The sequence below is a fragment of the Gymnodraco acuticeps genome, unplaced genomic scaffold, assembly GCF_902827175.1.
Source record: "Gymnodraco acuticeps unplaced genomic scaffold, fGymAcu1.1, whole genome shotgun sequence".
NCBI lineage: Eukaryota > Metazoa > Chordata > Actinopteri > Perciformes > Bathydraconidae > Gymnodraco > Gymnodraco acuticeps.
The window spans coordinates 928,503-953,155 of record NW_022991219.1 but is presented as its reverse complement, the minus strand read 5'-3'; the positions used below and the strand labels follow the sequence as shown (position 1 = coordinate 953,155).

The following is a 24,653-nucleotide window of genomic DNA, read 5'->3' as shown; positions in this document are numbered from 1 at the left end:
TCAAAAGCTTTTTTTGTCTGATGCTTCGATTAATTTTAAACAGACAGTTCAACAAAAGGATACCCAAAAAATGTAATTTTATCATTTAAATATGGAATTGTTCTCTCTTAGTAAGATCCCATTTTCAATAAAATTGCGCTCTTACCTTGACTTGAAGATGAAGTCCATTTGCCTATCCTGGACAAAAATCTCTATTACTTTTTTGTAAAAGTCCTCCTTATCTTCTTGTAGTTTCAAAAGTCTATCATAAATCTAATCGATAGATTTATGATTCGAAAATTATAAAAGTAGGGTAGACATGTGGATATTATCCGGCTGAACAAAACGTGCATTTATCTAACAGGTAGGCCTACGTTTCCCACAGATCTTATTTTGAGCTATTTTCTCAAATGATGTGAGATGACTTATGGTGGGGATGGCAGCTCACTGTTCAGGTTTGAACGTTTGATTTGAGGGATTGTTCTGCAAGCAGCTGGCCGCGTGTTGCTTCGCGACTGACAGTCGGAGCTAGAGCTACGGGTCGTTAACGCGTCCTCCAGGAGCTGTGGCCGGCTGTGCGCTGTGCAGAGCCTCGACAGACAGGTTTGTGTCAGCTTGTTGCTGGTGATGGCTGTGTCCCCGCACCCTCTCCCAGCCAAGTTGTCCTGATTGCCGTCTTATTTTTTGTTTGGCTTAGACTTTCTGGTGACGACAGTGTTCCCGCTTCCTCTCCCATAAAGTTGCCCTTATGCTCTTTTGATAGTTCTGCTTGTGGCGTTGTGCCCGAGCTATCATTAGTGCGAATGCTGTTTACAGCATTCCACTAGTGCTTCAAATCTTTAATCCCCTTATTATTATTTCAGCCAATACTTTGGCTCTCCATAACTTCAGTTTATTTTCAGCTACAGAAAACATTCAAATATTAAACTATTCAGTCTGTTCAGGAATCGATGGGAAACCTTCAACTTTTTCAAAATATTTCATACTTTTTGAAATATTCAGCTTTTTAAACTCTTTTTTTTAACATTGAAGTCAATGGGAGATGCCTTCAAATCAGCCAATACTTTAGCTCTCCATAACTTCAGCTTACTTTCAGCTGCAGAAACCATTCAAATGGTAAACTATTCAGCCTTTTCAGCAATTGATGAGAAACTTTCAACTTTTTCAAAATATTTCATACCTTTTGAAATATTCAGCTTTTTAAACTATTTTTGTTAACATTGAAGTCAATGGGAGATGCCTTCAAATCCTGTTTTCCTACACCTTGCGCCAAATGCTACTCCTTCCACATACTTTCAGCTAGACACTTCATTCCGGCTTTCAGATGACCACAAGACCTTCAGCTATTCAAAATTGACTTTTATTGTTGATATCTTTTAAACTTTTTGAGATATTGAATTTAGTTTGGAGCTTGGTAGAGGCCTTTTTCAGATTTTAACATTAGAGTGGATGGAGCAGCTCGTTAACGCTAGAGTGCTTTGATCTCAAAACAGAGTGCAGCAGTGCCTGAAATTCTCCCCAAAAATTATTTTAAACTTGCCATAATTCCCAAACCCTACACTCCTCAGACATATTTTTTCATGGAAAACGTAGGAAAACCTCCCCTAGGTTGGAAAATAAAAAAAATTAAGAAAAAAAATTAAACAAAATGCCTCTTGAGGGCATGAAGAGAGAAAAAGTCCAGCTAGCTCCCAATTGATCCCCATGTTAAATTGTTCTGGATCTTTCTTCAGAGCAGGGAGAAGTACACTTTAGACAAACTGCTCCCATCTCCACATTGTACACACAAAACCCCAAAAAACAACATATTTCAGTTCATTGGGGTTCCCTGATGCTCACGGTCTGGTAATTTTTTGATAAGAGCCATAGTTTTTGAACAGGTGGCAAAATTGTCAGATATAATCCCCAATGCATTCTGGGACTCAGTGCTGCAGTTGGTTGTCATGGTGTTGCTGGGCAGATTGGAGCCAGACACATACACGTGAGTCACATCATCCAATCAGAGCAGACACCATGGAAACCTTTGATCTCTGGGTTTACACACACAGGTGTTTGTAAACATTCAATCACTACTACTTACATTTAATATCTTTATTTAACTCCTTCAGCCTAATTTCAGCTGCAGGAACCATTCAAATATCAAACTATTCAGCCTTTTCAACACATGATGGGAAACTTTCAACTTTTTCAAAATATGTTATACTTTTTCAAATATTCAGCTTTTTAAAGTCTTTTTTTTAACATGGAAGTTATTGCAATGCATTTGAGCTGTAACAATTAACACACACACACTCCCTCTCGCTCACACACACACACACACACACACACACACAGACACACTCTCTCTCTCTCTCAAACACAGGCACACACACACAAACACACACACACATACACAGACACACCACACACACACTCACTCTCAAACACAGTCTCTCTCTCTCTCCCCTCCCTCTCTCTCTCTCTCTCCCTCCCTCTCTCTCTCTCTCTCTCTCTCTCTCTCGAACGGTCAGATATACAACTCAATGCATTCTTATGGGATGCAGTGCTGCAGTTGGTTGTCTTTGATCACTGGACACACACAGGTGTTATGAGTAGGTGATCAGGAACAGAAACAAACACTGACAGACTGGACTTTAACAGACTGTCTAAGCCTATTCTTTTCTGTCTGATGGAGACTTCATACAGACTTCAACAGGTTCCACATATTGTATACATTATTGGTGACGTATGGTTTTAGTCGAAAGGTTTGCAGTCAAAATAATCTTCTGCTTTCCCAAGCCTTTTTACTTTCTTTTCTCATCTTAATACAAATTCATTCACTACTACTTACATCTGATATTTCACTCCTTCAGCCTATTTTCAGCTGCAGAAACCATTCAACTATTACATTATTCAGCTATTTCAGGACATCAAGGCTATACGTGTTGTTATTTATACCTTTTTTAAAACATTTTCTTTTAAATATTAAGCTTTTTCTGCATTTTTGTAGCTAAAAGCAGCTACCATTCAGCTAATAACATATTCAGCTTTTTCTGCATTTTCAGCTAAATTCAGCCATAAATGTTCACAGTTTACAGCATTCGCACGCATCTTCTGCAGGAAATGCATTTTCTAGTTATAAACGTTAGTCCTTCACACCTATGTACATCAGCGGCGCCGGATTCATTTCAGAAGTGGGGGGGGCCAAAAAGTGCGTGTGTATGTGACACAGGCTACTTGCCAACCCTCACGATTTTCGCGGGAGACTCCCGTTTTCCTCCCGGGGTCATATTTATCCCGCATTTCTCCCGATTTCTGACTAAATCTGATTTGTTTCATTCTAACATAACGCACCAAATGTTACTGTTTCCACTCGGACTTCAATACAGCCACACCATTGTTTGGTTTCCATGGTAACGTGTCTCTTTAGTAGCGCGAGCAAATGAAAGTCTGAGAGGGTCTTCAGGAGGAAGATGGTCAGAGAAAACAGAACAAGAATGGACAACTCAACCCTCTGCTCACTCCTTTCCTGTACATTAAACTATACAGACCAGCCCACATATGACAGCGCAGTTGCTCATTCCATCTCTTCTTTTTTCCTGCTACGCTCTTGTTTGACAAGCTGAATGTTGACTGGTGTTTGACTGAAGTAAGCTCTGTGAAAAGTTCCAGTTATTAACTCGGTATTTACAAAGCTGTCATCTCCACATTTGGAGAAAGTTACAAGCCGTTTGACAGCATCACATCTGCATATTTCACAGAAGGCTCGTTTAGTGGTTTTGCAAATAATTAACCACTCTCTGTTTTTGTACCATTCTGCATTGAAGTACCTTCTCTTTGCCCAAATAAGCTTTTATTGGCCCGTCACAATGTCCCGACAACAAACCTCCATGCAGTCGGAACCAGCCTGTTTCGGTTCAACGATGCCGGCGGCGGCGGTTTTGACAGCCTCTGCGGCCGCAGAGCTGCTGCTGGGGTTCATCTGGCTGCGCTGGTTCTATGTTTGAAGGACCAGGCTCCGGAGTTGTGGATGTCAGGGATGTGACATTCAAGTTGTTGAATTTCAGCTTAGTTTGACTGTATTTTGTTTTCTTATGCGCCGGTTCTTCTGACATGTTTGCAAGTTTATCTATCTAGGTTAACGGCTGACACACACTGAACAACGTAACACATAACGTAAACAACGTAACAAATAAACACATCTAAGCTTTGTTATTGGTTGTAATGTACATGGATACATGATTTGAATGGTGTGATAATGTCCTATTTCATTGGATTAAAATGTACATATTCTTCCTGTTATGTCTGCCTGCTGTATTTTACCTAATGCAAAGTGACCTGCTCCATCGAAATCAGTCGCATTGATCCGAAGACACATTTTGAGTTGTATACACTGTTGGAAAGAGGAGATTCCTAGCTTTCTAATGATATCAGGATTGTTTTTGTACTACATTAAGCAAAATATGTCACATTATATAATGACTGTCACCGAGTCATCATTTTGAGAAAAAGGCCTTAAAGTTTCCTCTTCTCTGGATCGATGATTATTAGCGGAGCAAATGATCAAAGTAGTACGGAGGGAAGATATTTTCGTTTGGATTACTGGTCTGGGGGAGCTCGCGAGTGTGTGCGTGTATACCACGTGTGTGTGTTTGTGTATTTTTGCGTTTGTTTCCCGGGGAAAACTTTCAGGAGAAACACCGGCTGTTGTTATGCTTGCTGTGACGTCAAATTACTCCGTTCTCCGCTTGTAATTATGCCGTTAAAAGCTTCAAAGCTGTATTTATCATCTGAATTTGCCGAAACAAGTTTAATATTCTGAAAGCCAAGACTTTGTTTATTTGAAATCAGATGAAAACAAACTGTAACGGACCCTGCGATGTTATCTATGATTACTATGCCTTACATTCATAATGTCAGCGGAGGGAGGGGAAGCGGCGCTGTAGAAGAGCATAGTGGCGAGTGAGAGGCGAGCTGTGTTCTTCCCTTTACAAGCTTAAAAAATGCCTGTACAGTAGCTAATGAGATTGAATATAACAATCAACAATAACAAAATATACACAGCTAGATCAGATGGCGTTCTTTTTAGATGCGACTTTAGAGTAGAGGGGAATTATTGAAACGGGATGTGTACAGGATTCCGCGGCATCCGCTGCTGCGAAAATGTGGGGCAGGGCCGTAAAGTGGGGGGGACAATGGCCCCCTGGCCCCCCTGCTTCCGGCGCCCTTGATGTTGTACATCACCATTCAAACATCTTTTAAAAGTTTAACAAACCCCACACAGCTCAGTGAAATGTTGACTTTATTTGATCATTTCAGTAAAAACTAACGTTCATATTTCTCTTTGATTATAATACTGATGAACGTTCAAAACAAAGCACTTTGGCAACTTACCACATACGTTTTAAAATGCTTAATGAGCACCGTAACTTTCATGATATAATTTCTCCGTCATAATCGTTTGTTTCCGTGAACGGCCGACTGTTGTGTGACGCAAATGCTGCGGCTGCAATGCATTGTGGGGCAGCATTTTCTCCTCTCCTTTCGGTTAGGGAGGTCCAGTGGTTCCTAAGCTAAAGGAGATTATAAAGGAAGTTTGAAACCTCCTTTCCTATCATCTAGAGCAGTGTTTCTCAAACTTTTTCATACCAAGGACCACTTAACCAATAAAAAAAAACTCGCGGACCACCTAACTCCACAAATATCCCAAAACACATCGTTTTTGTATATTCTCATTTTTTGAAAATGGTACAAACAAGTGGCAACATGTGTGATGAAGGTGTTTATCTGGGCTATATCATGCAATCGAAAGTGAAACTTAAGCTCGCTCCATTGCGGAGATATTCCCGCGAGAGTGCGGAAAACTTAAATGTATTTATTTATAAAAAATGTGAAATGTTACCAATATACTCACGGACCACTAGGGGGCGCTCACGGACCACCAGTGGTCCGCGGACCACACTTTGAGAAGCACTGAAGGGCTGCTTCTCAGGTCGACTATTTTCATTTCCTCGCTCCTCGGTCCTCGGTCTCACCGGAAGTTGATTTGCCTGCGCCATCTTGAGTACCGTCCCATGGCTCTTATTTCTGCCGGAGGATCGAGGAGCGAGGAGCGATCATGGAGGAGCGATAACCGAGGAACCACCAGACCATCCTCCGATGAAATCCTCAGATACTCACCCCGCCCCCTTACTGTGTATCGCTCACTGATTGGACGAGGCAGTGCATGCACTGATCTGATGCTTCTTGACATGAGAGCAATACCCCAGCGGAGTGAAGAAAATACATGAACCTCACGGGACTCACTCCTCAGTTTATACCGTGTTTTGTTTCAATTAATGTATCATTTAGTTACAAATATGTGATATATCTGAACAACAAAGTGGTCACAAATCATTTTATTCATTTTTTGGAAACATTTTCATGATCACTTTTTTCGTTTTACATTTTCATTTATTGTCATTTCCATTCAGTCAGTCATTAAGTGCTATTAAAAAGTTAATGTGCTACATATCCACACAAACACACAAAGTGTGCAATCCAATGAATGTTAATCTAACTGGGTTTTGATAGATAACATATCTCTTTTTCTTCTCTCAATTATTTTATTTCTATTGTGCACTCTAATCAATATTAATCAAACTATTGTTCGTTTACATTTTAAGAATGGCGTTTATCTTTTTTGAGAATGACTTCTTATTTTATTTCATGTATTTGGATCTACAACAGATGATACTAATGTTTATGTCAGTAAATGTGCACTAACAGAGGCGGGGGTGTTTGTGGAAATAACGGGTACACAGCTGGCTGCTGCCAGACGAACAGCTGTGTAGCGTCATCACAAACGGACGTCGCTTCACGTGACGCTCCGGAGGAAAGGACGTCCCATTGCTCTTAAAACTCATTTAATCATTTAATCGACCTGAGAAGCAGCCTTCTCAGGTCGATTAAATGAAATCCTTAAATTAAATTAAATCCTTGCTTCCCTCACTTGCGTCGTTTCCCTGCGTTTAGTCTCTCCCACCAGGGAAGCATGGAGGGACACAAGGAAACCACGAGAAGCAGGGAAATGAGTTTTAAGAGCAATGGGACGTCCTTTCCTCCGGAGCGTCACGTGAAGCGACGTCCGTTTGTGATGACGCTGCACAGCTGATCGTCTGACAGCAGCTCTGTCCCCGTTATTTCCACACACCCGCCTCTGTTAGTACACATTTACTGACACAAACATTTGTATCATCTGTTGTAGACCCAAATAAATAAAATAAAACAAGAACTCATTGTCAAAAAAGATAAACGCCATTCTTAAAATGTATAAACGAACAATAGTTTGATTAATATTGATTAGAGTGCACAATAGAAATAAAATAATTGAGAGAAGAAAAAGAGATATGTTATCTATCAAAACCCAGTTAGATTAACATTCATTGGATTGCACACTTTGTTTGTTTGTTTGGATATGTAGCACATTAACATTTTAATAGCACTTAGTGACTGACTGAATGGAAATGACAATAAATGAAAATGTAAAACAAAAAAAATGATCATGAAAATGTTTCCAAAAAATGAATTAAATGATTTTTTTTAGTGTTGACCACTAAATGATACATGAATTGAAACAAAACACGGTATAAACTGAGGAGTGACTCCCGTGAGGTTCATGTATTTTCTTCACTCTGCTCTCATGTCAAGAAGCATCAGATCAGTGCATGCACTGCCTCGTCCAATCAGTGAGCGATACACAGTAAGGGGGCGGGGTGAGTATCTGAGGATTTCATCGGAGGATGGTCTGGTGGTTCCTCGGTTATCGCTCCTCCATGATCGCTCCTCCGGCAGAAATAAGAGCCATGGGACGGTACTCAAGATGGCGCGGGCAAATCAACTTCCGGTGAGACCGAGGACCGAGGAGCGAGGAAATGAAAATAGTCGACCTGAGAAGCAGCCCTAGAGAATTCGAACGGCACTTATCATGGCTGCCACTGAGGGACTTCCGGGTCATTTCACTCGGTTAGGAAGGTTCCTAAACTAAATGGACTATTCTACTGCAGCCCCGGTCTGCTTGTCTCAAACAAGCCTAGTCATTCGCTCGTTCACCGTCACATGACCAGAAGCTCAGAATAAAGCGGTTGAATAACTCCTTTTGAAATGAAAACAAACCACTTTAGCGGCCTTTTGACTGTTCTAATTGCAATATAATTGACACATAATGCCGCAGATATTTTAAAAAATAAACTAGAATTGCTATTTCTACACTGGTGAATAAACAGTGATAAGGCGGAAAGCTAAAACTAAAGAGAAAATGCATCAAACCTGTGTGAGGATATAGGGTTAGCATAAACAGCTAGCTAACGTTAGCTGGTAACAGGACATGCAGGGATGGACTTCTAATATGAGACAAAGTGCTCCATCATGGATGACTCGGACCAGGACTTTGTGGACATTTGCTCTAAGCTTCTAAAACGAGTCCGCAAGAAACCAGGTGAGTCCAAACAGCCAAAGAGAGCAGAGCACCAGCCCTCCTGTCAGGCAAGCGATGGAGACAAGAGGAGAAGAAATACCAAGAGAGATGTTGCTGACTCTGGGTCTGTTAGTACTGCTGCTGCGGACGGAGAACAGCCTGTGGTGGGTGGGGGAACTGGGCATGGTGCAGGAGGTGCTGAGGTGTTAGCTGTACCTTCAGCAGCAGCAAGGCAGAGAGCAGAGATAGGTTTGACTGCCAAAGATAAAGTCCTCCACAGGATGCAACAGTTCAAGAGAGCCAGTCCACAGAAGATGGTGCACGAGGACAAGAGCCAGCCCTCCCACCAGGAGACTGAGCCTCCCCCACCACTGGCACCGAGACAAGGTGAGATGCTATGATGATGCTCCTGGCACAGATTGTTGATATGAAGCATTGTTGTAGAGGGAATGCAGATATTGCTTCCTCCCACTGTCTGTTTCTATTGTATTTGGTTTTTATATGCCTGGTTTTAATGGACTAAAATGTCCTAGTCAGTGCATGAATCCTTAATTTGGGACAGTTAATATGTCCCAACATGAAAATATGTCAGAAGGAGACTTCTATTAGGTCTGTGAGGTTTTACTGGAATAAACAAAATAATTGAATACCTCCAAAAGAACTGGGTGTAGGGGCCTTACACATTTTACTTACTTGGTCCAGAATTGAATTAACAAAGTTTCTGAAGATGAAGATTGCATAAATGTAATTCAGGAAGTAACCAGCGGCATGTGCTTAAAGAAAAATATTCAAATGCTTAACATATTCATCACGATGCCTAAACTGAGAAATTGCAGAGATTGGGATGTCAGATCAGTGTTAAGTATTGTTTTTTGTTAAGTTCTATTGAAGCTTTATTGTTAAGAGCAGACGCACAGATCACATTATCACTATCAGTACATTATACAGAGTCAGAATATTATACTAATATATAATCTAGCTTTAGTATCACACAATTGTAATTTAAGCACACTTTTTATTTGTATCTGTAGTATTAGTGTAGTAGTATTAGGGTTGCAAAGGGGCGGAAAATCTCCGGTAGATTTCCATGGGAAGTGCAACTGCCATGGGAAGTGCAAGTGCAACTGCGCAGGTCTCGCTTGTCTGAAACAAGCCTAACATGTCCACCTCCTCAGCATCCAACTCTGGGTGTGGTCTCAATAGCCATGCAGTAAGCAGTGTGCTATGTGCATGTGATTGAGGAATGGCATGGATATTCAAGTGTACTTGAATGGCATCTGTTTGTTTTAGTCAAGATTATGCTAAAATATACTTTCCCCAACTATATTTAAGTCAACCTTCAATTTAGAAAATTCCCAGTTTATTCCCGTTAATTCCCATGGAAAGTTTCCATCTTTGAAAATTCCCGGAATTTTGCAACCCTAAGTAGTATTGAAGCTCTATTGCTAAGAGCAGACACACTTGTAACTAAATCATGAAATCAGAACATAATGCACAGTAACAATATCATTTTCACATATCATCCAGTTAGTATCACACAATTGTAATTTAAGCACACCTTTTAATTGTATCTGTATGTGCCCCCTCCCCTCTGTACTCAGGACCTCCAGAGTCCTCCAGCTCCCCCCTCCTTCCGGACCCCGAGGACGGTGACGAGGCTCTGGCCCTGCGGCTGCAGCAGGAGCTGGACAGGGAGGCAGCAGGGGTCCAGAGTGTGGACCTGGAGGAGGGGGGGCTCTTCTTCTGTCAGATCTGCCACAGAGATCTGTCACACATGACCCCAGAGGGACGAACGCAGCATCTCAACAGGTGTGCACATTCACATTGTACCTGTGAAGATTTTAATCAGTGGGCGCACAATCCACCTGGCTGAAACTGAGACTGATTCCTCTCTGCAGGTGTTTGGATCAGAGTGAAGAGAGCGCCCCTGCTCCCCCTCCCCCGCCTCCTGGGCTCCCCGACTGTCCCATCTGTGGAAAGAAGTTCAAGTCCCAGAAGAGTCGCTCGGCCCACCTGAAGCGCTGCTCCTCAGATATGGGGGTCGCTCCGGCGGTGCTGCTGCAGGCGCTGCACAGACAGACTGAGGAGACCCCGAATGTCCCCGCCACCAACACACTGTGAGACCACCTCGCTGTGTCGTAGTAACTTAATATCAGATGCTATCTAGAGAAAATGATGAGTTAACACAATATCGATATAAAGTATTTTAGGATCTTTGTTTAAATATAATTGACACATAATGCTCTTTTTCATCAATATATTCAAAATACCAAACAGATCATTGCAGCATCCCATAAACCCCTCTGTTTCAGCCCTGTTCCAAAAGAGCTGATTCCCTGTCTGTTGCTTTAGATGAAAAATAAGGAGCCCCTCCCCACGCCCCTCTGAGAGATATTTGGTTAAAACTAACACAATGGTGCTCTAGGAGGAGATTCAGGTGATAAGGTGGGGGGGGGGGGGGTTACCTTGGTTGCCGATTGGCTACTTCGAGAGCAAAATTAAGAGATCTATGGATACATCTCTCAACACCCATATGAAACAGAACTGTAAGCATATTTTCTTTTTCTTTATGGATATTTTACAAATCACTCCCCTTTTAAACTTTATTCATGTTTATTAATAACAACTTTGTTTTACTGTCATATATTATTTTATACCTGTTTACTTTATTCTCTTATTTTTTTATAACTATAATGATCATATAAAGATGTGCCTTTACCTCACTGGTGGTAGAAAAAGCTTCTTATATTCGTTAGCATAGCTAGCTAACCAGATGCTAATAACAACAAAGTTATTGACTGTATGCTCAGTATGACAGATGAACAGATCGCCACTGGGCTTACAACTAAAGACACAGCCACGCAGAAACTGCAGCATGTGTACAGCTCCTTATGGCTACTGCCATTTTTGAAGTCCCGGAGCGGTGTTCTGGTGCTCTCCGTCAGAATAAGCAAAACTCACACCCTACAAATGTTCTTCTCAGACATAAGGATTTAAAACTCTTGAAAGGATATCATTTAGATAAAGTTAAATTACACTGGGATTACACTTTATTAAGCTTTAATACCATAATTGCCCCAACAGCTGCTTCAGTCTAGCTACAACAAACCTTCTAAAGCCAGTACAAAAACACGACTTCTGTCATTGTTTGGTTTTGTTTTGTAAAGTTTTCTTGTTTAGTAAAAGAGCTCCAACTGCGTTTGTGACAATTAATTATCCTTAATCCTTGAACCAAGAATGTACTATGACATACCTCTGTGCTCTCCGTTGGTTCCAACAATTAAAGCACTTCCTCCAAAAGCATTTTCGAGACATTCAAAATGTGGCTTTTGAAGATGATACACACATCTCTGATAGATTTTTCCAATAATAGCTTGCCTTCAATCGACAGTAGTTCAAACAAAGCCTAATCAAACCTCTCTTTAACCTTTGTCTATTTGTTTTTCTCTCTTCAGAACAGAGACTGGTGGCAATAAAAGAAAAGGCCCCTCCATCCCGAGCCTCCGACCGAGAAAGAAGTCCAGGAAGAAGACGGCTCCTCTGGATGAAGACACCCTGGTGGCCCTGGCTCTGTCCTCCTCTCTGCTGGAACCGGAGCAGCGGAGTGAGAGGGAGACGGAGAGGCTTCTACAAACAGCTGCCCCCAACACCTCCATGACTGCAGCGCTGAAGTGGAGGCCAGACAAGGGTACAGTGACATCACAATATCGTCTGTTAGTCAACACAAAACAGCCTTTAGATGAAACACAGACATACAGCAGGGAATGTTACATCTCAGTGTAGTACAAGTTATGTATGTAGCTTATTATATGCAACCACATTTCCATTTTGTTATAGAAAGACCAAAGATTTGGTTTTTGGGAGAATGAAATGACTTTTTACTGATGAGCCAGAACAAACTGGCATCAGACACTCAATGTGTTCATGGTCAAATAAATCCAAACAAAGGATTCAGTTGTATTGAATATACACAGAGCAAATAGATGCTGCTTTTATACTATGGACACATAACTGGTGATTCTGATTGGATGTGGGGTTTGTATACATTACATATAATTTATATTAGATACTTTTTGTATATATATATTTGTAATGTGTGCATTGCTGTTGGCTTCAGCTGTGTGAGGGCTTCAGCTGCATATGACAATGCAGCACAGGGAAATCTTGTCCAAGACAGAGAAAAGCAGTGCAATAAAAAATCACCTAAATCAGTACTGACAAAAGTTTGATTCAATAAGGAACCAAAGTCATGTGTGCTCTGAACGTCTTGATAATCCTTTTACTGTAACAAGTTGTTATATTTCATTTAAGAGACTCTGATAGGCCTAGAGGCAGTTTTCGTATTTCCTTTTTCATCTTGAAACAATTGAAGAATAGTATGTGTGGTATGTGTCTGCAAGGCACAAACTGTTGAAATGATTCACAATGGTTTTATTTTCCGTGTTACCTAAATTCATTCATTCTTGTTGCAGGTAAGGGCCGTGGAAAGAGGAGAAAGGGAGGTGTCCCCCGCCCCCCCCCTCTCCTCCTGGTGCAGGATGCCCAGGCGGCTCTGACCAGGCTGCAGGAACGCGTCTCCGCTCTGCTCCTACGCAGCCGCCCCCCCTCGCCCCCCACCCCCACCCGCCCCCCCAGCAGCCTGTCTGGCTGGAGCGGGGCGGCCCCTCTCTGGCAGAGGAGCTCCCTGCTGGACGGAGCCTCCACCTGTGAGGCTGACTTCTACACCCCCGAGCTCAGAGAGTTCATCACCCCCTGGGAGCCGCCGAAGGTGTGACGGCAAATACATGTTAATTCTGTTTTAGTTTGACTGAATGAGGAATGTGAAGGACATGTTGAGGTCATGTTCTTTTGAAATAAAATTTTTAAAAAAGCTCCAAGAACTAGAGATCAGAAGGTTAACACAAGGGTTGGAAAACTTTGAAAGGGGGAAACTGTAATTTATTTGTATTCTATTTGAATTGATTCACAATCTCCTTAAAAAGGGATTACTTAAAAAGTGAACACATACATAACAAACATACTAAACAACAGACGTCAAACAAACATCAAATTACGTCAACTAGTTAATTGTCATTATACACTAACAGGAAATGTGCACTCAGTGGTCAGTTATTCCTCCATCCTGTTTTTATTATAGATCTTTCATGATTATGAAATTGTCTAGTTTAAGGCCCTTCGGCTCAAACCAAGATGAGGGCGCAAAAAACATTCAGTACCAGCTGCTAATTAACCCCATCACAGCTGATTTAAAGAAAAACTTTTCTCCTCCATTTTATTTTAGAAGGATGCAGCCTCCTCCAGCACCATAACCAGGCCTATCACTCCTGTTCTACCTGTGAGTGAAGGAGCTACTGTCACAGGGACCGGGGTCTCCATTCTTCCAGCCTGCACCCCCCAGACGGCCCCCTCCACCCCGGGGGCGGCGCAGCTTCCAGCAGGCAGCCAGGCTGTCCTGATGGAGCTGATGGAGCTGGCTGAAGACGGCGTGACCCTCACTCAGTATGGTCGCAACGCCCCAGGTAAACACACTGATGTTGGGGAAATACACACCTATCTAATGGTGACTGACACTTGCTCTGGTTAAACCTGACATTTTAACAAAAAGTTGGAGAGTCTTATAAAATATTTGCTTTACAATTATTTAAGCATGCGCATTAACTGCTTGCCCAAAGGCTTGTGTTTGTTTGCAAACTAAAGCCTCACATCAGCACAGTTAGTAAGGGGTTCCAACCGAAAGTCTGTTTCTTACAAGCTAAACATTTATTTGTTATATAAAGTACATAAAGTGTCCATTATTGTGTGTCCATATTTAGAATTATATCTGAATAAATACGTTCTCTTTACTTTCTATCTCCAAAAGCATTTTCTTAGCCATACCTGTCCCAAGAAGATTACATTCCTCAGTATCTTTTAAAAGCAGAATAACACAGCTTTTATAACATTTCGATGAAAATGTATTTTATGTTATAGTTAAGAAATCTGCATTGTTTTGATGAAATGAAATACAAAATGATTAGATATTTTATATAAGTAATGTTTTTGATAAATACCTGTTTTATGAATTTTAAGTTTGTCTGTGATAACATTTGGGAGACACTCCCCCACACACTGTATTAAGTAGTGATTTAACGGGTCCTGATGTGTCCTCCTTCCCCCAGATAAGAGTGGCAGTCAGATCACGACCCTCCGTCTGAGCGGCTTCGTCCTGGAGGAGCCTGAGGAGCCGGCTGACCTCGGTGTGAGCAGCTTCCTGCCAGAAACTGCACACACACATCCAGACGCTCACATCCGAGCGAGGAGGAGAACAGATCCTCCAGGGGGCGATCAGGAGCGCCAAACAGTAAGACTGCTCGTAATCACACTTCATCTGACATTTGAAATGGATCCTGAGTTCACAATTTTCGTTTGTTTTACTGGCCTTATCTTGTCAGATGCATATGTGAACTACAAGAAATTATTTTCTTTAGTAAAGGTAAGATTCTTTCCAATTTAGTGTTTCATAAGCAACTACTAGATATGTTTTAGAGTCCCCTTTTATCTTACTTCTTCTTTATCTTATTTCACTTTAAGAAATGCGAAATACTTGATTCAAAATCTACTTTTCTCATATTGCAGATTAAAAAAAAACTTTTTACCAATTTATTTCTTTACGAAACATACGTAAACGTGCACTGAATGTACAACAAAAGAAAAGAAAAAACAACGGTGGGCATTATACTCCAAGACAGATGAGTCAGAAGTGTTGGTAACATCTGCAGAGGAATTCAAATATATTGTTTTGGGGAAATCTACACCAACACTCAGGTAAAACGAATGCGGAGTGGAATAAGAATGCAGACACGCTGCATTCGGCATCCAATAGAACATTGTTTAATAACTGTAAAGTTGGGAGAGTTAATTTAAGATTTCTAAGCCCCTGAAATGTAACTCTGTCTTTCTTAGAAGCATTTCTCTTCATTAGTGTCCTGTAAGTCTGTTGTGTGACAAAGACATGTTCTACATATGAATCATGCAGTATTGTATGCCTACTGGGCCTTCACATATTATTGTCTAACGCACTGACTTCTCTGTGTCCTCTGGTGTTCCCCTGAAGGCAGCACAGAGCAGACTGACCTCAGATCTGAGCAGCATGGTGAACAACCCTCAGCTCAGCGACCTGCAGCTGCAGGTGGACAGTGGAGACGTCTTCTTCGCTCATTCCTTCATGGTGTACGCTCGATGCCCCCTGCTGGCTGAAATGGTAACTTCCATCACTGCGTGTTGCACAACACAGCGCTGATAATACCAGAACCAGGACTGCATGATTTTTTTATTATAGGCTTTTAAATTAAACATGTTGTATAACTTGAGCCATTTCACCTCCTCATTCTGCCAAGCAGAGGTTCAATACTGGATATGTTCACCCAGTGTTTCCCACAGAATTTGATTCTATTTGTGGGCGCACCGCACCGCACCCCCCCCGGCAAGAAAAGCCAAAGGCCCCTTAACCAATTCGGGTTATCAAATAAGATAATACATGCGAGTTCATGGCTACTGTAGACAATGTTCTTGTTGCTCTGTGTTGCGTTGTTAATGAGTGAAACACACCGGAGTTGAGGATCTGTGGGGTTTACTCTCCCAAAAATATAATTTACAATTTAGGCCTTTAGCAGACGCCTTATTCCAAAGCGACTTACAATGACCAATTACAGGGACATTCTCCCTGGAGTAACAGAGGGCTAAGTGCCTTACTCAAGGGCACACTAGTAGTGGTGTTCCAGGCAAGATTTTAACTCGCAACCTTCCGATCATCAGCCCACCTCACTATCCATTAGACCACAAAAAAAAGAATTTAAAAAAAAAAGAAAATAATAATTTTTATTTTGTTTATGAGATCCATTTGTGGCGGACGATCTTTAATTGTGGTGGCCCGCCACAAATAAATCAATGTATGGGAAACACTGTCACCTATTGGTCTAACACTTTGTTTTTAAAGAGGTGGGTTTCTGTGTGAGTATTTTGTAATGAAAATAATCTGTGTTTTTAATTTTTATTAGAGCTTTGTCCAAACAGATGCATAACAATTTGTGATAGACAGGAAACATTTTTTATTTTTGTATTAGGAATGGCTGTACCATGTCATTTTGTTTCACGTTTGCAGAAAACTGGAGAGCAAACCGGTTTTTTCAGCAGTTAAATAGCGAGAGATGGATTTGAGCGTTTTGTTGATGTGTTGTACATTTTGGAAATCATGATTTATGTTTTAAATTCGTTTTGGGCTTTACAACGCAGTTATTTAGACATTTTCCTATTGCACAAGTAAAGCAAATTCACACGCAGTTCATGAAATGTAATTTGACAAATTCAATAGTAGTAATAATATTAGTGGGGTTGCCTAATCTTTATATTCAGATTGCAAAAACATAGACATGCAATATTAAAAACTGCAAATCATTCAAGCTTCAAACTTTTTGCAGCCGTATCAGTTAGTGAGCACATGTTTCATAAGGTCTACAATGTAACCTCTCCTCTCCTCCTCCCTCTGCTCCTCTCTCAGGTACATGAAAGTGGTTTTGGGGTACAGGAGGAGGGGTCTCCTGCAGCTCAGAGGGTTCTGGTGAACGACGTCCCGGGACAGGCCGTGTTAGCTCTGCTGCAGTACCTCTACACCGCCCGCTCCTCCATCCCACCGGCCCTTCAGCCTTATGTCCTGGAGCTAGCATCCAGGTTAGTTTTCAGTATACAAGCCAGGACATTAAACACATCTTTGACTCACAATTCAAAACAATTTGGGTCTGATTAGTTGCTGTCTGACTTTAATGCACATATTCACAGTCAAACATGTCATTTCATTTGAAGTTCATATGCTCTCACAACATTTCTAGAAAGCCATTGTTACCAAGATAAGATAAGATAGGACTTTATTCATCCCGAAGGAAATTGTTGTGCCAGAGTTACAAAGATACAATAAACACAGCAGCATAATAATACAACTGTACACTAACAGTGCATTAAAAAGAGAAATTCAATAACTACAAATTCATGGCTAAATGTATTTACTATAATACGTCTGTGTTGTTATGAGGTTGATCTTAACATAAGTGAAGTGATGTGTTTCCTTGACAAAAAAACATTCATTTCTCACATAAGTAAGACTTTATAATCTGAGAATATTCCAGACTTTTTCTTGTAAATATACGACTGTAATCTTTGAAACTTGTGTTTTGCCTCAGAATATTACCCCTCCCCCAACCTTAATTACTATTTAGTTATGAGATGTTTTTATCATCTATTTAAAGTTTCTAAACAAATCTAAATTGGTTTTCTGTGAGAAATATATTAAATAAAGTGTTGTGACGACCCTTTTGTGTTTGCTCAGGTTTGACCTGCAGGAGCTCCAGCAGTTATGTGAGCCGGAGGGCTTCCTGAACCAGGAGGAGGACGCTAACAATCAGATGCAGCAGACCCTCAGCGAGCTGCTGAGCTCCATGTGGGACGAAGAGGAGGACGAGGGCGGGGACACAGACGGAGGAAGGGAGGAAGAGCGAGAACTGGAAGACGATCATCAAGCTGAGGACCTCGCATCGGGTGACAGAGAAGAGGAGAAGGTGAACGAGGAAGAGCTGGAGGAGATCTATGAGTTTGCAGCAACGCAGAGAAAAAGGGAGGAGGAAGACAGCATAGAGGAGGAGGAAGAGGAGAAGGTAGAAGAGGAAGAAGGTGGAGATGATGTTTTCGCCGAACTGACAGAACCTGAAAAAAGCTCAGCGGGCTTCAACGAAAAAGAGCATTTGCAACCGGACCCCAGCCTGGAGCGCAGCTACAGCCGCCTCTTCTCCGACTCCTGGGGGGTCTACGAAGAAGACCCTCCCTCCGTACCCTCCACATCCGGCCTCGCTAGAACACAATCCCCTCAAGCCCCTCATATACCCTCTCTTCACCCGTCCGGAAGAACTTTGCTCCAGTCTTCAGCGAGTGGAGTGGAGGACCTCTCCCCCAGCCCCCCACCCAGCACCTCCACCCTGCCCATCCCGGGTCTGTCTCCTGGGCTCGGGGGGGGCGGAGAAGAGGGGCAAACTTTGAATCGAGAAAGCCAAGGTCGGCGTAGTATTCCCGTTCCCCACTCCCTAGTTTCACCTCAGAAAAATGAGCCTGAGTTAATAATTTTGTCCGACTCGAGCGAGGACATGGAGGTCGTTCTTATTTCCCGCAGTCCTTCCCCACCTTCCCCTTACCCCGTCCAGACTCACACCACCTACACCCAGATTAAACCCAATGACCCCACCCTGGAGAATAAACAGAGTTGCAGTTTAGAGTTGAGTCCGGATGGAGAGCCGGGTCAGAGTCCTTCAGATCTGTTTGGCTGTTCTCCAGAAGTTTCCTGGCTGATCCCCTCCACGCCTCTCCAGACAAAGAGGGTCTCCACCAGCAGCTCCACGCAGACTCAAAGCAGCATGTGCAGGATGCAGCTGTTCCCTAAAGCAGACCCTTCCTCCCTCTCATCCTTCTCTCCCCCTGCTTTACCTTCTAACGACAGACCGCACACCTCCAACAGTCCAACCAGAGCTTCATCTCGCGTTAGCCCGACGGAGGCTAACGCGTTAAAACTGGACTTCAGTTCTAGAAGAAGAAGCTCTTCTGATGCGAGTAAAGACAGAGGAGTGTTTGCAGTTCCCCTGTCCCAACCTAAGCTCTCCATCTCCTCAAAGCAGGGTACCCCCGTCCACCTCCAGACCTCCAGCCGGCCTTACAGCAGCACTCCCCTGCACACGGAGCTCCACAAAGCCCCCGCCCTCCTGACCACCTCCCCGCTCCACAGCAGCTTCAATATGAGCTGGACGAGTCAGGGAAAGGACAGGGCGCCATGTGAGAGCCAGGAGAAGACGGAGCTTGGGAGCTTTCATCTCTCGCCGCTGTCGGACCCTTCAGATCCACCCTCGTCTTCCTCTCTCAGAGGCCGTCAGAGACACAGCGAGTCCTCGAGTCACAGCCGGCGCTCTGTTGACAGTCACAGCAAAGCAGGGTCTGAGCTGGAGAGGAGGGGGATGAGACTGGAGGAGGGACAAGGAGAGACGGAGTGCGGAAATAGAGTCGATGAAGCAGAAACTGGAGAGGCAGAAGTCGCTGAGTCCAGCTTCAGGCAGAGCTTCATGGACGAGCCCCCCATGGCGTTCAACGACTCGTGGGGTCTGGGCGCCTGCGGGGACGAGGACCCCGGCTGCTTCAGTCTGAGGCTGGAGGACAGCGGGGCATCCAAAAGCCTGGGAAAAGACCCTCCGTCCTCCACCGAGCGGCAGCCTCCCCCCCCCAGCCTCAGGCCCGCCCCCTCTTCATCCAAATCCACTGCTCATAAAGACGTCTCCTTCACGCCTTCACCCCCTGATCCCCCCACCCACAACACACCAGAGATCGTGAACAGCCTCCTGGACTCTAAAATATGGGACAGCTGGGAGGAGGAAGAGGGGGAGGAGGCTCTTCCTCTCTGTCAGAGGCTGAACCCCCCTGCCCAGCTCAAAACACCAAGTGAGTGATTTCTCTCTCCCAACAGGACTGCTGATGTTTTGTGATTTTTATTTTTCTGAGCACATGACAAGCAGAAAAATGTATCTATTGCCACTTTAACTGGCTACATCTCTGATAACCCAGTTTCTCCATAGTTTTGTCAGTTTTCTCTTCCTAAAGTCACCATCTTTAAATGTGTGGTTTTGTCTGATCGACAATCCAACATGACTGGATGATAAATGTTTACAAAATTAGCTCATTTAATTTTCTCTCTACACTAAAAACTGAAACATTGACTTTAATTAAATATCAAGTTTAAATAAAAAAAACATTAGAATCAACTTAATAGTATTGCTTTCAACTAACCCAATACATTTAAGTGGAAGTTGTTGACATAATTCATTTAATTAAAGTCATTGTTTCAGTTTTCAGAGTACTGTTAATCAGGTTATCAGGAGAGCTCGAATGAAATGCTTAGGTTAGCTGTTAAAGGTGGGGTAGGTCATTTTGGAGAAACCAGCTTGAGTGCGCTAGAATTTGAAAATACACAGCCGGAAAAAATCTGCCACTTCCTTACAGAGCCCCTCCTCCAACACACACGAACGCACACATGACCAATGAGGACACGAGATAAGTTTGTGCACAGATGGAAGGCTGACAGGCAGGTAGGCCATCCAGTTATTTTAGCCGGGCCGGCTCAGATGATTGGTCGTGCTTTTTACAGCGCTACGGCTTCCAGAGATGACATTTTTTATGGATTTTTTGTCAAAGCACTTAAGATATTCATTGCTATCGGGATGTTAAGAGCATTCCATGGAATATAACAAAAAGTGTATCTCGAGCCGGTTTCTCAAACTTACCTACCCCACCTTTAAATGAACACACCAAACATGATCGGTGTTTAGCTACTACTAGTGGAGTGTTTTATTTTATTCCCATGAATGATTGACCAAACGACAACAATATTTGTTGAGCATTATAACATTTTTGATGACAAAAACCTTTGTGATTTGCATTTAAAGTCAGACAATTCCTTCACACACACAATCAACCTAAATACTTCCAGTATTAATACATGCTGCAGTAGGAAAGGGATGTGTACAGTTCACCGTTTTTCTCGATTGCTAACACACTAAAATTCTACATAAAGCACAATTATTTTAACAACACTCAAAGAGCAAAACATCGGCTCAAATCTCTAAACACGTTTTTAGCTTTTCACACAATTTGCAAATCAACATGGCACTTTGTGCAAACCACTGCACACGTTTCTCCACGTAAGACACAGGAATCTGATATAAAGTCACATGTTAGCAGGTTTAAAACACTGATATTCAAAATGCCTCACACATGGACCAATGATCAAGAAACACGTTCCACCTGACCAAACACCTGGTAGCATAATTGTTGGCTCATCAATCAGGATGTTAGCACTATAAAAAGACCACAGGTGAGTACTTTCTTACAGCAACAATGGAAGCCAACATGGAAGCAAGAGGAAGAGGAAGAGGAGAGGAAGAGGAGAGGAGGAGGAAGAGTACTCTCTAATGAAATGAAATGTTATCAACCATGGTGTGACGATGAGAGAGGCTGGACAGAGGGTTCAGCCTAATCTAAGCCGATGTACTGTTGCCTCTGTAATCCAGACACTTAGACTTGAAAACAGGTTAGTTACCAGTTTGTAGCTCTGCATAACTCATGATATATCAGTGCTTATATCTGTTGTGTGAAACGTATTTACTTCATTACTGTAATTGAATTGTTGGCATGTTGCATACTATAACTGCACACACATCCTGCACATTGTACTGTGGTAAACTTACTTTAATGCAACACAGACACTGACCAGCCACTATGTCTTTGTTGTTTATCTGAAGGACTGAGAAACAAAGAGGTGGAAGGCCAAGGATTTCAATGAGGCAGGAAGCAGCAGTTACATAGTAGCTATGTGCTGAGATGCATGTGGCACAATGTTATTTTTGAATCAAATGTGATTTCTTTCAACAACTCATTTGTATTTCTTCCTTTACTGTATTTATGTATAAGCAAGCAATCTTTCTCTGCAGAACCCTCTACATACAGAGCATAGCCCATAACAGATTAACATGCTTTAGATTATGCTCAGCAGTGTGTAGTTGGGTGGTCAAACAATTAAGTGTTATATTTGGTGCTAAAGTTTGCATTTGGTAAGTGTTTATGTAGTTTTGAGTGCAGTTCTTCACTTAGCAGGAGAAATGAGGTGTTTTGCACTTTGGGTGTGTGGCTTTGTGAATTGTGTTTAGTGTTCTGAGAAACTGAGCAATTTAAAAAAAAAATGTGTGTTAGCAATCGAGAAACTGTAATCAAACAAAACAACCAATATCCCCTGAACATTATGTACATAGTGTGGGAGAGGGCATGTGTTTGTTTTTTTTCAGGGAAATTCAGTTCTGGATTTAACTAAAGCAGTATCTAACTTTGAACATTTGATTTAGCTGCATTCAGTTGTCTTTAACGTATGCAATTCTGATGCCAAATTGACACTGCAATGTCCAACAATCTCTTCCTGTTTGTGTCTCATCAGTACCATCGTGTAATAAAAGGCGCCGCACCCTGGTACCCATCACCCCCCTGCCCCACTACTCAGACATGGACACCCCGGAGCTGAAGACCAAACTCAACAGGTGAGGTTTACTGTCAGCCCTGACGCTAAAGAAGGGGTGAATTAGGGGTCAAATTAGTTTTTCTCTAATAAAGGCTATTAAGGTAGGTGCCCATCCTCTTACCTCCCACAGTGTGACTGCCAGATTAGTCTGTCTGGCTGTCTCCAGCCATCTGTCTGATTCTTACTTTCTCCTCTGCGCAGGTTTGGTGTTCGGCCTCTACCAAAGCGCCAGATGATCCTCAAATTGAAGGAGATCCACCAGTACACGCACCAGCTGGTCAGCTCCGAGGAGGAGGAGGAGGCGGGCCCTTCGGCTCAGACGAAGCCCCCTCCCGCCTCTTCAGCCTCCTGCAGCCAGCGAGTGCAATTCAAAGAGCCCCAAGCGCCCGCTGCTGTCTCCCCTGTGAAAGCCGGCAGAGAGGAGGCGGAGCTTCTGTCAGCCTCCCAGGGCTCCAACACCTCCTCCACCGCCGCCAGCGAGGAGTCCGAGAGGTACAAGGTCTCCTCCAGTGTGTGGATCAACTCAGGTGGTTCATATGTTCAGATGGCTCAAGCAATACTTTGTAAACTCATACTCAATATGACACCATCCCTAGACGTCCCAGCACACAACTGCACACTAAGAATACAAAATATGGACTTCTTTCAAATGCATCGATAGATGTAAATATTTAAAATAAATAATAGCTGCTTTATTAGCATATTTATTCAAGTTATTTAGTCAACTTAGTTGTTAGAGAAAATTATAAATACTTCCTAGTATCACCTTCCTAAATGAGTTTTTTTGCTTTTCTAGATAAAATACAGTATGTAATTGAATGTTCAAGTTCTTTGGGTTTCGGACTGTGGATCAAACAAGCACCCCTTATGCCATCATGTATGTCCATTTTTTAAATAATTGTACGTAGGCTATTCATTTACACTTTTATTGTCTTAGTTGAAAGAACAACACAAGATACATGTATTAGAAAGATTCTAGGCGTTATGTATTGGTTAGATTAGGACATAATCTATGAAATTGTGGATTCTAAAAGTTAATTTAGTTATTTATTAAGCTGCCAAAAAATACAAATTTAAGCATCATTTTATGTTTTTTTCTCACTCATCAAACTGACACTTTGAAAATCACTGGTGTATGTCACTCATTGATTTGAATGATTTATTTAGAAAAATAATGGTTTCAAAACTAGTATTCATTCATGTTTATAAAATATTGTCTATTTGGGAACAAGCTTGTATTTGTCTCTTCTGAGCAAGTGTTTCTAGTGGACACAGCTTTGGAAATAAGGGTGACATGCTGTTGTATTGTCACCTTAATATGGTACTAGCAGCTTTGAAAAACATTAATACAGTACTTGCATCTCCCCTTTCTCTCTCTCTCTCTCCGCAGGTCCAACTCTGAGCTGTGCCTCTCCTCAGACTCTGACAGTGACGGCGGCCTCTCTGCCTCCCAGTCAGTGAACCGTCTTCAGGATCGCCTCCAGGCGGTGCGCTCCTTCATCCTCTCAGACTCAACCCTCTACAGTCAGATCCTCCAGTACCAACCTCTGGTCTTGTCGCAGCTGAAGGAGCGTCTGAAAGCAGCAGGGATCCGCCTCGCTGCCGCCAAGCTGGTGGACTACCTGGACTCTCAGTGCATCACCTTCACCACGGCCAAGCCGGGACCCCGCGCAGCCAGCCGCTGCCGGGGCAAGAAAACTGGCACCGGGGCAAAGGCAGCAGGCAGGAAGAAAGCTGTTGCAGCCAACATTTGAAAATGTATGACTGCAAAGATACTTTGCAGGTGGCTGGTGTTATTTAAGTGCTTTGAACATTTGTCTGAAAATAACTTGCAGAAGAGGCCATGTTTGTTATGTGAAAGGTGCCTTTTCTTAAGAATGGCCTTTTGCTTTTACCATGTTTTTTCAAACCATTTAAAGACGGCAATGTTCCTTTACGGAAGTAATTATTATTTAAGTATTTTTTTGTTATAAAAGAAAATGTTAATGTTGCTGTGGGCTATTTTACAATAGATTTAACACATGCGATAGTATTGAAAAATGACCACAATAGTCATGCATTGAAAAACCTTCAGTAAAATGTGCCCCGATTTACAATAAATTAAGTCACACAAAA

The 24,653-nt window shown here is 42.4% G+C and overlaps 1 protein-coding gene across 3 annotated transcripts; it reads left to right on the top strand.

Moving 5' to 3' along the window:
- The first annotated feature begins 7,922 nt into the window (after positions 1-7,922).
- On the top strand, positions 7,923-24,653 carry slx4 (SLX4 structure-specific endonuclease subunit homolog (S. cerevisiae)). Of its 3 annotated transcripts, none has more exons than XM_034239128.1 (13): positions 7,923-8,800; positions 10,015-10,222; positions 10,312-10,530; positions 11,869-12,101; positions 12,886-13,181; positions 13,695-13,932; positions 14,572-14,753; positions 15,507-15,653; positions 16,950-17,119; positions 17,772-19,915; positions 22,458-22,557; positions 22,740-23,030; positions 23,929-24,653. In XM_034239128.1, the coding sequence occupies exons 1-13, from the start codon at positions 8,365-8,367 to the stop codon at positions 24,290-24,292; spliced, it is 5,028 nt and encodes a 1,675-aa protein (XP_034095019.1). In that variant the 5' UTR covers positions 7,923-8,364; the 3' UTR covers positions 24,293-24,653. The 3 variants fall into 3 exon arrangements, with proteins under 3 accessions (XP_034095019.1, XP_034095020.1, XP_034095021.1); XM_034239129.1 differs by having other exon boundaries at positions 22,740-23,065; positions 23,929-24,295; XM_034239130.1 differs by lacking the exons at positions 22,740-23,030; positions 23,929-24,653 and having other exon boundaries at positions 21,772-22,505.

What these genes read in the sequence shown, in the direction of transcription:
- slx4 (XM_034239128.1), top strand. Translation starts at nt 8,365, where the DNA reads ATGGATGACTCGGACCAGGACTTTGTGGACATTTGCTCTAAGCTTCTA. An exon ending in GAAGTGGAGGCCAGACAAGG is followed by an intron (nt 12,102 to 12,885) that starts GTACAGTGACAT and finishes TTCTTGTTGCAG; the next exon opens with GTAAGGGCCGTGGAAAGAGG. An exon ending in GCCCCCTGCTGGCTGAAATG is followed by an intron (nt 15,654 to 16,949) that starts GTAACTTCCATC and finishes CTCCTCTCTCAG; the next exon opens with GTACATGAAAGTGGTTTTGG.